This window comes from Mauremys reevesii, linkage group 5 (assembly GCF_016161935.1).
Source record: "Mauremys reevesii isolate NIE-2019 linkage group 5, ASM1616193v1, whole genome shotgun sequence".
Classification (NCBI taxonomy): domain Eukaryota; kingdom Metazoa; phylum Chordata; order Testudines; family Geoemydidae; genus Mauremys; species Mauremys reevesii.
The window spans coordinates 23,179,501-23,194,397 of record NC_052627.1 but is presented as its reverse complement, the minus strand read 5'-3'; the positions used below and the strand labels follow the sequence as shown (position 1 = coordinate 23,194,397).

The 14,897-nt window shown below is 40.7% G+C and overlaps 1 protein-coding gene across 22 annotated transcripts in view; it reads right to left on the bottom strand.

The window, feature by feature from the left end:
* The window catches only part of CCSER1 (coiled-coil serine rich protein 1), a 1,061,579-nt gene that overhangs the window by 445,134 nt on the left and 601,548 nt on the right, over positions 1 to 14,897 (bottom strand). For all 22 annotated transcript variants that reach the window (XR_005599010.1, XR_005599009.1, XM_039539943.1 and 19 more), the window contains exon 8: positions 14,401 to 14,484. Coding sequence is in view for 20 of the 22 variants with exons in the window: in XM_039539943.1 (XP_039395877.1) it covers positions 14,401 to 14,484 (84 nt within the window). In the remaining 2 variants the exon portion in view is untranslated. The remainder of the gene's footprint in view (positions 1 to 14,400; positions 14,485 to 14,897) is intronic.

Genomic DNA, 14,897 nt, shown 5'->3' with positions numbered 1-14,897 from the left:
ATTATTCAGTTATTTTGGACTGTACTCCCGACGTGTCACATGAAGAACAGATGTCTGTGGTGTTACGCTTTGTTGAATGCAACGGTGAAGATGGTGTCAATATTCGTGAAGCATTTGTTGGTTTTCTTAATGTTCATGATACAACTGGCGAGGGCTTATTGGAAGCGTTTCTTGAAAAGGCAAACAACTTAGGAATAGACATTGCTGACATAAGAGGCCAAACTTATGATAACAGCGCAAATATGAGAGGAAAGAATAAAAGGAGTTCAAGCCCGCATGCTAGAAATAAATGACCGTGCCTTGTATGTACCATGTGGAGCTCACACTTGGAATCTTGTGATCTCAGACGCGGCAAAGTCATCGAAAGTCATTGACTTTTTCGGTCTGATTAACAGAATATACGTTATCTTTTCTTCGTCACCTTCACGTTGGGATATACTTCAAGAACATATGCCAATATCTGTTAAAGGGTTATCGGACACTCGTTGGGAGTCGAGAATTGATGCTGTGAAGCCATTGCGTTATCACCTTGAAGAATTGTGCAATGCTTTGTCATCTTTGCAAGAATATGCGCTCGAAAAGAAAGATGGCAATACAGCAACAGAAGCCGGTGCGCTTTTAGACCATGTTACTACATGGCCTTTTGTTCTGACTGTGTACACGTGGTACGATATACTTTCTCACTGATCAGGCCATATCTTCTGTTTCGTGGAGTGGTATAAGTTGTTTGGATTTCTGTACAACGCTAACAGCCTGAAGCAGTGTCACAGAGAAAGTGAACTGGAGAATCACAGCAAAAATTTTGAAAGAAAAATCGGAGACATTGATGCCAACGAACTCATAATGGAATTGAATCGTTTTATTTATGTCATCGAGAAAGAGAGAGGACTTGTCACGGCAAACAATTTTTTAACATACATATACAAGAACAGCCTTCAGGAGATATATCCGAATCTTTGCATTTGCATCAGAATTCTGACCACACCAGTTACTGTCGCCGGTGCTGAAAGGAGCTTCAGCAGAATGAAACTGATCAAGAATATCTTGCGCTCAACCATGACAGATGACAGGCTTTCTGCGCTTGCAGTTATCTCAATCAAAAACAAGATTGCCAGATCTCTGAGCTATGACGCATTGATTAACCAATTTGCGGAGAACAAGGCTCGAAAGAAGCGCTTTGCGTAAATATGGAATACATGTACACTGTAGGCCTATGTATACATAATATGAACCCTGTATATTGTATAAAATAAATACCGCATTCCAGTTTCTGCATTGTAAGGGGCCCCGGACATATGTTCGGAGGGGGCCATGTTCTTTGTTGCTACGGCCCTGCTTTTGAATAATAAACAATAATATATCGCCACCACCAAGTCTTATGTAGCACTTTAATTAATACATCTCAGTGCACTCACGGCTCAAGGTCACTTTCCTTACAGTTCTTTACATCGGCTGTATAGCAATAGAGCTGATGGAGATTAAGGATTCTTCTGACATGCAAGAACCTAGGTCTGTATTTTGCTCTTACCAGAGGCTTAGAATTCTCTCACTGGTATCATTTATACCAGTTCCCCAAACAAAATAGGCTATACCAGCAAACAGACTATTTTTGCTGGTATACCTGTATCTACACTAAGGCTTTTGCTGGCATAGTTGTCAGATAGGAATGTGGAAACAATCACAGCCTAACCAACATAGCTAGGTGGCAAAATGATGAAGTGGACATCAGTCTTTTGTGACATTGAGTCTTGGAACTTGTGATGCATGAATTGATAATAATGCATTTTATTTATAGTTATTCATTCCCAAATACTTCTTGGTTGCTACCAAAGTAGAACTAAAAACACAACTTTAAGTAAAAATACATATATTATACTCGGCTACCCAATTGATATAATAAGTGAAACATCTGCTTGAAGCAAGACTTCTTTCCCCTTATTTAATCTCTCTTTACTCAAATTTACTCTGATGTCCCATCAATCATTCCATAAGCCTTTTAAAATCAGATATTAATACACTACATGTTTGCTTGAAGGAAGGAATGCTGTGCTTCTAAGGCTTATTTGCATTGTCATATTTAGCCTCTAACAGCAGAAAAGGAACCTGACTCTAGATATGATAGGAGAAATGATGGAAATTAGATAACTGAGCTGGCTTTTGATTGATACACAAGTTAACGCTAAGGGGAAAATTTCACTCTTAATGAACACAATGTTTAACAAACATATTCTAAGTAGCAGTCATGTACATTTTAAGTCGCTTCTTGACTTTTGAAAACACATCATCATTTGGCCTTAATGGCTTCACTAGACAGCTCATTCTTCTCTTTAATGGCAGATTCTTTCATCAAGTATTAGTACATTAGGAACTGAAAGGAAGTTTGTCCAGCAGACCACACATAACATAGGTACTATAATTTCACAGTCCCATTAAGAGGATGCACAAGAATGAAAAATAGTTTCACCCTTTTGTGCTAACACTTACAGTAAATTATATTAGTGCTTCAAAACTGTTCTATAACATGATAGACAGGAGGAGTGAACATCAGCTGATTTTTACTTTTAAAATATAAATACTAATTGAAGAGCAAAACCTTCAGTTTCTGATTAATAAATTCTGTAATAGCTCCAATAGGGAAAAATGTAAGCACTTCAGTGAGCTTTGGATAAGGACTTTTGTTCATCTGTGCATGGAAAAAAGAGGAATGTGCCAGTGCACTGGGCAGGGTGAAAAAACCTGCTTCAGTTCCAGACTCTGAATGTTTGTGGACCTGGGCTGATTGTTCATGCATTTGTTTGTTTTTGGGGTTTTTCTTTGGGGGGGGGGTAGGGGGGTCCTTGCCTATGTCTGCAACTGGTTTCCTGTTATGCTCCCTCTCCATTTTTGGTCTGCTAGCCACCATTCTCAGTACATCTTCTGGCTCCTTCTTCCAAATTTCTTTGTGCCACCTTCCATGCAGCACTCTTCCCAAACCTGTTCACCAAGCCATTTCCCTTGCACTTCATTAAAATCCCTACTATACACTCACTTTCTCAGCGAAGTTTCCAATAAATCAGGTTGAAAAAGACAGGCAACCATATAAACAACAAAAAAGAAATAAGCCAATTAACCCAGAAACATCAGTATCAGTACTTGCATCACATCCCAATCCTGCACAGGCAGACCCTTGTGCCTATGGAGTCCTGTTCTGCACAGGCAGACCCCTGTGACTGTGGAGAGCCCATTATAACATTGGTGCTTTGAAAGTGGGGTACAATTTACCATAGAGACTGAAACCCACTCTGTAATCCTAGCTGGTTCAGGTTAACGTATGTTATGATTGTTTTCCTTTGAATCCCGCCCTTGTTCCTTTCTATTGTTTGTTACGTCTTTTTTGCTTCCTATTTTAATTAGCTGTAAACTTTGTTGGTTAGGTACTATCCTTTAGATCTGTGTCCTCTAAGATTAAAGACCAATCATAATCAGTGCTCTGTAAGTGCTACAATGATACTACTACTAACAGTAGCAATAATGTTAATTGGTTTATTCAAAGCTTCCTGACTGGGTTTTTCTTAATGTCTATGTAGGCATGAACTGTAACTTTCAGGCTAATAGAGGAAAGATGATATGGTATTAGCTCCTTTTTAATCAAATAAAGATAAAAAATTAGAGGCTGGGAAACCAAAATTTATTGAGAAAATTGGCAGAAAGATTGATGAACCATGTCATCCCATTGGTTCAAAACCATAGGAAGAAAAAAGCAAACACCTTTGTGCCTTAAGGTTTGAATTCTATTTTCATATATTAAACAAGAACTCAAGTCATACTAGAGACGAATTTGACCTAGTATATTTTGTTTGTGAAGAAGCCAGGGCCATATCCAAAGTGTTCCACAAATGGAGACAGTTCCACCAACTACATTTCTGTTAGAATTAATGATGAGGAATGATGCTCCAAGAGACAGATTTAGCCGCAACCCGATATCCCTGGCACTATGCTAGATTACTTCCTTCTTACTCTGAGAATCATCCTGTTCTTGACAGTTATACAATAAAAACCCTAGACTACACCTTGTAAAGATCATTTTAGTTTAACAAAGAACACTGAGGGCTAGTCTATACTTACCAGCCGGGTCGATGCGGTGAGTTCGACTTCTCGGAGTTCGAACTATCGCGCGTATAATAGAAAAACTCCGGCGCCGCCGTCGATCGACTCGCTCTATCACTGCAAACGGCGCGGGGACGAGTCGAGAACGCGACTTTGACTTTGACGGCGTCTGGACGGGTGAGTAGTTCGAACTAGGGTACTTCGAATTCAGCTACGCTATTCAAGTAGCTGAATTTGCGTAGCCTAGTTCGACCCCGCTTCTTAGTGTGGACCAGCCCTCAGTTCTCCTACTGCTCCTGGTACTCCTTTAACTGCACCAGCTTTTCCTTCTCCAATATGAAGGAAGCATGCTAACCTGAGCATCCAATCCACCACACCAAAGACAATAAATCTGTCACTAAAACTGGGCTTCTCTCCTCCATTCTCAAAATGCCTGGTGGAGAAATGATTATTTTCCTTCTGACAACAGCAATTCACTGCTTACAGATCTGAAAACTACTGGTTGGTTGGTCCAATACTTATTTGTGAGCTGGATCAAAGTATATCACGCGAAAGTCCAGGGTCAAAGTCATTTGGTGATAATGGACTAAACCCAGCTCATGAAATAATTTGTATGTTGCATGATTCCCCTAGCAAACTTCAGAGATCAACAATCTCATCCATAAATTGTAGAGCAAAATTGAAGATCAATGTCTTGCATTATTACTAGAAAAATTCTTAAATGTGTTAAATACATTTGGAAAACATTGAATAATTAATAAATAAAAGCACTAAAAACACCAGAATGATGTGTATTTGGTTTGTATTCTCAGCTAAACAGAGACCACTAAGCATCATCCCAGCTGACTGCTTCCCCCCACAGCTATGCAGAACAACACAACTAAAATATTCAGCAGTTAATACTCCAGTGAAACCAAATGCATAATGATAAATTGGTGAGATTATCTCATAATTTAGCATTACCCACTGGTTGATTTTTGGGTTGGTCTCTTTATAATGCAAATTAATACATGATTAAAAATTAGCAAGAAAGATCTGTTCTTTAATCAGATTTATTGAGAATGATTGTAGATTGTGTTATCTTATTACATATCTAGGTACAATGGAATTAAAACAAAAAATAAAAACACATCAAGTCCAACTATTCAAGCATCTGAAAAAGAAGAGAGAGGCTGTATATCCAGTAATATATTAAGGGGGGGAAGTGAACAGAGGAAAAATGAAAGGTGCATGCTAATTTTCTCTTGGGGCACTAGTTAGGCTTAAGTGCATAACCTTGTCATGTCCTGTTTATCAACAACTTCATTACCTCAAATAGCACATCAGCTCCTTGATCCTCTACTCTCTTTTTAGAGAGTGACTCTGTGATGGGGCAGCAGCACCCTGCACCGGCCCCAGCAGCGTCAGACCAGTAGCACTGACGGAGGAAGTCCCACCCCGTCCATACTGGGTATGCTCCAAGTGCTCTGGGAGTATAAAAGGAGGGAGCCCAGCTCAGTCTGGGCTGGCAGCTGCAGGGAAAGGACCTGACTGGGAATCTCTGACCTCTCTGGCCGGCTCAAAGCCCTACTACAGGAGGAACTCAGGGAGGTGACTGACCCGGAGGCCTGCAGGGAACCTAGGGACTCGTGGGAGACCTCAATGCTCAAGCCAATAGGAAGCGATCCGGGGGTGGGGGGATGGACTGGTACCTTGCCCCTGGCAAGTCTCAGCGTGTTTCGGTAGGACCCCTCCGCCGAGCCAGAGGCAAGGTCCTATGCCGCGGTTAGGGCTGGAGGCCGGGACCCAGTGGAGTGAGAGAGCCTTTGGCCACCAGGCCATACTGCCCCGCAGCCAGGGGCGATTCTGGGCACTCTGGCCACCAGGCCGCACTGCCCTGCAGCCAGGGGCGAGTCTAGGGACTCTAGCCACTAGGCCGTATTGTCCGGTAACCAGAGGCACAAACCCTCACAGACTCCTATAGCGATTGATGAAGTATCTTTATTGACAGTTTTCTTTTCCTGTTATCTTACTGGATGCCCAGTTTAAACTTCAGATAGGGAGCAGACCTTTTATGAAAGCCCATCTTTCACTAAAGAGAAGGAAGTGGTTTTCTTGTCCAAATATTGCTGGCGGGTGAAACAAGCTTCCTTCAATTCAGGATCAAGGTAAAAAGTGACTGAGCTCCTTTATGGAGTAGAGAGCTGAAACAACAGGCACCTCTGATGAAAACACAGGCCACATGCAAGCAGTACCAAGTTTACAGTGGTGCCGGACCCACACTCAGAAGGGGCTCCGATGCCTGGACCGTTGACTTGCCCCCACTTCACCCCAAAGCCCTGACCCCACTTGTGACCTCCCCTAAGTCCCCATCTGCTCGCTCCTCTCCAAAGCAGGTCCAGGCACTGGGGCCCCAAAAAGATGAATCCGGACCTGCATGCAAGGCTGGAGGGAGGGCGGAGTGGAAATCTGATAAATGCAGGCATGGGGATTGATTGGATTGCAGTGACAGAAAAAGAGTGGGAGGAAGGAGACAGCAGAATATGAGAGAGAGAGAGAGAGAGAGAGAGAGAGAGAGTGTGTGTTGTAGCATGACCCTGAAAGGGTGTGGGGGGGAGTTAGAGAAAGCTTTTGGGTAAAGTGCTAGCTGGAAAAATTCTTGTAACTGTAAGCAAAGAAACTGTCTCCTGCTGTTTGATTTCTATTGGGTTCAGGAAAACAGGATTTTGTAAATAAACAAGATTGCATAAAAGAAATACCTGAATCCATCATCCTTTTCTCTTTATAACAGAAACAATGTATAAGACCATGAATTTTGGCTGGCCATTTGTGTCAAAAGGTGTAACAAAAATTCCCTCCTTCATGCCCCTCTCCCCAAACTGTCATGTTCTTCTCCTTTCTCACACTCACCTCTTCTCCTTGCCTGCTCCCCAACCTAATCCAGGCAAACTATGAAACAGACAAGTACTTAAAAGATTGCTGCTTTAGAAACAGAGGGTGGAAAATAATGAAATTTACTCATTTTAAAATCCTATACTTGAGGAATTTGGTTTGCTGTGAATGCATGTGATGGCTTCTACAGTAATAGCATAAAACTGAGGAACAGCAAGGAAATTACAGTAAAATCCCATATACACGTCACACGTCGGGTTGTCAAACCCTGCAACGTTTCCAAAGAATTTCTCAGGAAAGCAAGAATGCTTGAGCCAGTACCAGAACACCTACCAAAGGGTCCAACAGTCATGATCTTTCACAGTAGGATAGAGATCAGCTTCTACATTTGGAAAATGTTTGGGCAAAATGACAGGGCAAAATAAATCTCTTTGCCCAATGTAGTATTAGTAAGTCCCTGTACCCCTTGTATTGTACAGAAATGGCAATGAAATAGCAATAGTGAGATACAGTTATGCATTTTGGAATGACTGCTCATGGTGAACTTCTCTGTGAAATATCACATCATCCCAATCAATATTTCAACAAAACTAATTTATTGTTGTGGACCCCGTTTAGGGACGGACAAATGGCTTTCTAATTATTTTCAGAATAGTCTCCTATCTCTCCAAATCAACATCAAGTTGGCCTGTCCAGTATAGTCTACAATTTTTCCCATCTCTTGAAGCCTCATTTATCTATTAATTATTCTTACTCCAAGACCCCATTATTTTAACAATAGCAACAGTTGATTCATTACGTGTTCTTGTGCACATTGAGAATTGAGGATGAAGCAGTGTGTTATAAATTTTCCCTGACGTTCATCTACATCAGATGGATGAAGCTAAAATGTGTCATGTGGATGCCTTCAGCAACATACTCCAACTGATAAGTCAAACAAATTAAACTGCTGATCTTTGAGAAGCACAACAGGCATTCCGGCATATGTGCATCTTTTTTAGCAGCTTGAGTTCCTTTTTTGCATGCATAAATATATGTAATACAACAGAATTTAGCCAGATGTTATTAGACAACCAGATCTTGGAGGTCAAACTCCCACTGACTTGTATGAGAGTTTGGCTTGTGTTAAGTATACACGATCATAATTAAAAATATTGAAAAAATAAAGGGTAATTTACATTATTTCTCCACACCTTTCATCCTGGAGGATACCTGACCATTAAAATGTAGCTAGCTGTGGGGTGACAAGGGGCAACCAACCAGCATACTGCATAACAATGAGGGGAGGAGAAATTTTGGCATAGTACATCACTGGAAGCATTTCCTCTTATGAAAAAGTACCCAAGAGCCCTAATGCCCACTTTCCCCAGAGGAATGTGTTGTATCAGATAGACTGCCAACAGAAAAAGGAGGCAATGACAAAAAATAGGCAAACTAGAATTCTTCTCCACTATAATGTATTGGCTAGATCATCATCTATGGGGCAGATACGTTAACCTGTAATGTGATATCATCGCTCCATACCATTAATATTAATCACAGATAGTGACCATTCATATTTAGTTCAAATTGCAGATTCAGTGGGGGGAGTTTTTAGAATTGTAAACCCTGGATTCTTTCACCAATGGCCTATACAAGGCTTAGTTGACAATCATGTTCAGGCCAGATCTTCAGCTGCTGTAAGTCAGCACTACTCCATTGAAACCAATGCAACTGGTGTAAACTGGCACAGCTCCAATGAAGCCAATGGTGATACACCCATTTACACTTGCAGAAGATCTAGCCTGATGCCTGTATGTAGGACGCCCATGGAATTGTTTCACCATGCACAGTAAAAAAAAAAAAAGAAAGAAAGAAACAAACCACTTTCCATTGCTTACATAAGATGGAATTTAAATCTGTAAAAAGAGACAGATGGCTTTTCATATACATCGGCCAAAACTGTCTAGTGCTTCTCTTGCTTCTTCATCTGAATCATCTTCAACGAAGACATCTAAATTGTCAGGTTTTAAAATTCCTTAACTTATCCACTGCCTCCCAAATATTGTCACTTATAGGTCCTACCATATCTGTAGTTGAATCTTTTTATGTTTATTAGATTTAAAATAAAGATCAGGCTAATTCAAAATCCTAACTAAACAAAATAAAGTGGGAGCCAAATGGAAGTATAGGAGTACTTGTGGCATCTTAGAGATTAACAAATTTATTTGAGCATAAGCTTTTGTGGGCTACAGCCCACTTCATCAGATGCACAGAATGGAACATATAGTAAGGATTATATGTATACAGACCCATATTCACACACACACACACACACACACACACAGAACATGAAAAGGTGGAAGTTGCCCTACCAACCCGAAGAGGCTAATTAATTAAGATGAGCAATTATCACCAGGAGAAAGAAAAAAAACACACTTTTGTAGTGATAATCAAGATGGCCCATTTCAGACAGTTTGACAAGAAGGTGTGACAATACTTAAATGGGGAAATAGATTCGTGTGCATAATGGCAGATACAGACTAACACGGCTGCTACAATGAAACCTGTCAAATGGAAGCATGTGGCACTCAGATACTCCATCTATCCATTTGGACAGCACTAATTTATGATTTCCACACTGGACTGGAAATTAAGTAGTTTTCTGAGTAAAGCCTGGTCATATTTGTCCGCATCTGCAGGAAGATCAGTCAGTAAAATGTTGCATGTCTCACTAAGTCAGCAGTTTACCAGTGACACCTCAACAGAAGACAAGCATATGGGATGCACTATTATTAAAGGAGTGTTAGTCACGTTGTAACTTCTCTAGGGACACTTAAGGACACTTTTTATGGTATATTTGCTAATTTCTGCAATGTTACTTCTACGTAAATATGTTGAACAGAATCTGTATCACAGCGGGAAGGCTCTTTCATCATCAATGACACAACAATCATTTATTTATATTCATACCAAACATCATGAGATGACAAGTTTGTGATAAGGACTTAAACTAATATGCAGAATCACCTCCAGAAGTGCTAGAGAATATTGAAGATTCTATCTTACTGACAGCTTTTCATAAAGGAGCTGGAGTGGACTAGGAATTGGAGGCTAATCCCCATTATGTATCATAGGATATTATTTTCACACACTACATCTGTCTTGCAGAACGGAGTTGGAGAGTAATTACTGCTGAGATAAGCCTTTTCTGCAATACGTGCAATTAATTCTCTCTCTAAAAAGGGGAAAAGAAGCCTGACACATTAATAATGTTTAAGTACACCTAATCTATTTCTTTTCTGCTTCTAATGTTTCCTAAATATGAGGAAGAAAGAGGATTTGAAAGTACTTACAGATGTCTGTTCTTATGTAAATTATCCATGGGTCTGTAATATTCCATCATAAAATGGCCAACATGAAATAATATCACGAATTATAATAGAATGTAGAGCAAGTGGGGAATTACTATAAAGATGAACTTAGAATATGATTTTCCTGCATAAAGGCCGCTATTCTTATCAAATAGGAATTACTGTGTCATTGAAGTTTCAAGGACATGAAATTTTATTCAATTTGATTTTCACTATGTATTTTGAAGTAAATTAAAATTCCTCTTACTCCTTCCACGTACCTTGTAAAAGGGTATTTCCTCTAGGAATTTTTTTTTAAAGTTTCATCCCTCTCCCTTTAAAAAAATAACATTGGGATGTTGGGGGAGGTGGGCAGGAAGAGACAATATCTTCAACAGGTATAAAGTGGCGCAGCTATACTGAAGTCAATTTACTCCTGACCTGCTGAGGATCTGGCCCAAATGCTTTTCATAAACAGGGTTCAGCTACCTCAGAAGAACCAAGTAAATCTCACACATTATAAGGCTTTGAAGTATAATGGAGACCACTAAAAGGCACTCATCTCATGTATGCATCAAAACAGTATAGTAGGAGGGATTCATAGGCAAATTGGCAAACTGCCCATAGCTGAAATCGAGCTATAGTAAATTATAATGAAAAAGAACTAAACTTATAATCATTAATTTTACACTCCAAGGACAACCCGGTTGTAGTTTAAATGTTTCATTTTGTATAGTATTTAGACAAGGAATTGGAAGTTACATGTGATTTGGAAAGGTAAAATAGGTATAACTGCCATCTTGGTTATCACTGGGGAATGATCCCAGAACCTCTGGTTCTAAAGTATAAACATTTACAATTTGAGATAAAGGATTAAGTTCTCTAGCTAGCAGCTGAAGCAGACTAACATCCAGTCATTAGAAGGGGCAATGACAACTGGACAATGTCCCAACAGCCAGACTAAGAGGGAAATTCATCACTTGGACCTAAATCAGCCCCCCTCCCTCCACATCCGTAGAGGGACATCTCTGCGACACCATCCCCTTTCCTTGATTACAGCAGGACAACTCACATGAGTAAAGTTATATGTATATACATGTTTATGGCATAAAACTCTTTGTGCCCACTTCTCAGCCCTAGTGCAATTGTACCAATACATAGACAATGCTCAGGCGTTTTTGCCACTGTCATGAAAACATGGTCAGAGGTGCCCTCTTTACACCAGTTTTAGTGCTTACACCGTACTGAAAAATAGGTATTAAAACTGATAGTGTAGATGCAGATTCTGTCTAACATCAGTGGCTGCCGTTGCAAAGCCACAAGCAGGTGAGGAAAATGGCAGCATGGCTCCCCCAGTTGACGCCAATGATGGAAAGCAGCAGAGACATGGCTTTCCTTGCAGAGTGTCTCATGTCTCTGTTGCATTAGGGGGCTTCCCTCTGGTTTGAAAATAGGAGCAGCCTCTAAGGTACATGTTCCCATTACCTCTCCCACAAGACGACGTGGTTTGGGGAAATGTTGCTGAGGTTGACAGAATTTTCATCCCCCACAATGGATTTTTATTTAGCTCATATCATTATTCACTTCAAAAGGGGAATATGATGGATAGAGTTGTTTTGTTCGAACCAACATGTACAAGGTGAGAGGCGGCACCTTACTACGTCGAGGGGTTGTACCTCAATACGTCAGGAGTGATGTGTAACCTCTATCCATCATATTCCCCTTTTGGCCCTGTCATTGGGATGGGTCAGCTTGTTCCTTGTTATCTGTGTGGAGTGTACAAGTATGCGAATGTTCTGATATCTGGTGTCCAGTACCTTTTAGGTATGTCTCTTTTTGCAGTATCAGCCCTTTCCTTGCCAGCTTCTGTGAGCAGGGCCTGCCTCTGGCTCACAGTTTCACTTTGTTTTGTTAGCAAAGCCTTGACCATTACTTTAGTTCAGGCCTTAGGCCTCATACCGGGCCTTTGATACCAAGGTTTATATCTCAGGGCCTCCTCTTACCACACTACTGACAACCCACTTAACCCCTCTTCTTTTTCAAGCCTTTGGCGTCCTTTAATGGTTTAGTATCCCCTTTGAATCCCATGTCAGGCTCAGGAAGAGTTAACCTCCGTAGCCTGGCTGGACCCAGGCAGGGGCATTTCCCAGTTAATAGTTCCATTGTTCTCTTAAGGAGACTTGTCTCTGTTTTTGAGTCATTTCCCCTTTGCTTCCCCGCAAACAGCCTCATGGGATACAACTATACAGTTAGATAGGATTCCGCACAGGTAAACAAGGGAGCATATGATAAAAAAAATAATACAAAACAACGTTATAAGAGAGTATTGCCCAACTTTAAACGAGCATGTTCTCTAACTCAGAGGTTCTCAAACTGTGGTCCGCAGACCACTCCATTCAGGTTGTCTGTGGATAATTCCCTCTAAGATGCACGCCTGGGCGGCTGCACTTGACAGAATGAAGGGCCACCTACCAAATTAGTGGAGCTGTGCAGGTGTGGCTCCACTAATTAGGTGCCTGGACCCTGGAGAAGACGCACATGTAAGGTGAGGTGGTGGCCTTGGGGGTATAGGGGTTAGGTGGGAGGTGGCAGTGGTATGAGAAGAGGGGGTGGGGGGAATTTGGGACACGCAGGGCTGCAGCGACCAGAGAAAGAGGCGACTTTCCCCAACTCCAGGGCTGCGGCTGCCAGGGAGAGATGACCTTCCTTCCCAGCCTCAGCTCTATGGCTGCCGTGGCAGGGGAGAGACCCCGCTCCTTCCCAGTCCCAGCTTGGTGCCTGCTGCAGCAGGGGAGAGAGGGCACATCCATTACATTAGACAGGTTAAGACTACTGATATTAAAATATGAGTCGTGTGCTTTTATGTGTAGAACAAAAAGCCCTTAATTATTAAAGGCTTTTGTTTTAATATAGCACTTTTATCCAAAGCACTTTACAATAGTTAGCTAACGGTACAAACATCATTTGGAAAGATCATTAAGTGGTCTGCCGAGACTCTCAGCAATTTTCAAGTTATCCACGAAAAAAAGTTTGAGAACCACTGCTTTAACTGATCAGCAACGTAACAACAAAACAATATTAAGAGGGATGACTTTAAGTGAGGAGTTCCTGTATATTGGCTTACAAGGCAGGTGCGTGGGGGGAGCGGGACTTGGACCTGTTCTGGGCACCACCAAAAATTATACAAACCTGCCACCCCTGAATCAGCTCTATCCTGCAAGAACTGACTTGCAGAATTGGGGCCTAAGGGCCCAATTCAGGAAAACATCCCTATTCAGGAAGGGAACTTAAGTAGATATTTAAGCACATATCTAAGTGCCATTGAAGCCAAAGGAACTTAAGCACACGCATAAATTCTTTCCTCAACTCAGCTCTTAATTTCTTTCCTTCTAAAACAACCCTTAAAAATATCAGCAAAAAAACTCTTCATCCTTTAATTTTTTAAAAGGGAATTTTTAAAAAAACTGATACGATTGTGATTAAAACTCCTTCTATATACTCTATATTATATATACAGCTTTGCCACTTGCGATCAATATGGCTATCCTAAAATTTAAGTCAACAAAACTTTGCCACATAATACAATAATGAAAAGTTGTATCAACATAATCAGAGTATTCAGGTGGGTTTTTTTTTGTTTGTTTGTTTTTTCAAATTAAGGGAACATCTGTTTTAACAGAAGAGAGTATTTAGTTATGTGTTGGATAGCTTCACTGCTTCGCAAGGCAGTAGAAGGAAGAATAATTTACAACTCACCAGAAAGCACGTACTGCCCTTCAAGATTTTTGGCATATGCTAACCCGTACACACAGTGCTGTATTGTTCCTTCACCAATGATTAATGCCTCTTTGATACTGTAAGACAACTGTCAACACAATCTTTTAAAACAAAGAACCACCATCAGGGTGTCTGGGTATTAGCCCTTTCAAAGTCTGACAAGTCCCCAGAAATGTAGAGTCATAAAAACTGCATTAATCAGGTTGAATGATTAATACAGCCTTAAGATGTCCATCCTGCAGAAGGTGTGAAACTGTTTATTTAGTTTTTGTATGAGTGACCGACCTTGTCAGTTAAAGTGAACTTCTCAGACAAAAGGGCACATCCTGCTTACCAGATCCTCACGTAGTTGGGAAATGAGTTCATCTCTCTCCTTCAGCTGCAACTTCAGCACTGAACATTCATCTTTCATTATATCCTATAAAAATACATCAAAAGAGATGTTATAATAGGCTAGGACTTTTACTTTGCTCTCGACAAGAAAAGACAGATTCACACAGTGTGAGATAATTACATGCGAGTAATGAAACTCAATTCTCCTCTGTTATGTGTGATATTTTTAATAACATATTCTAAGTTGCCGTATAAACAAACTAGTGCAGCCAAAGTCATTCAATAGCTCCCTGAATAGAAGTCCATTTTGTTAGTGCCTGATTCTTTTAAGCTTTTTATTGAAGTTCCTCTCAGACATCTCTTACTTTAGTTTAGGAACAAATGGTCATAAAATTCCTAACATTTTCTGTGAGCAGAACTGTGAGAAATATCAGAGTAAATGAATTACTGGGGAGTTCTCAGTCTGACTGCAGATGGAGAAAGGAAGCACAACAGACA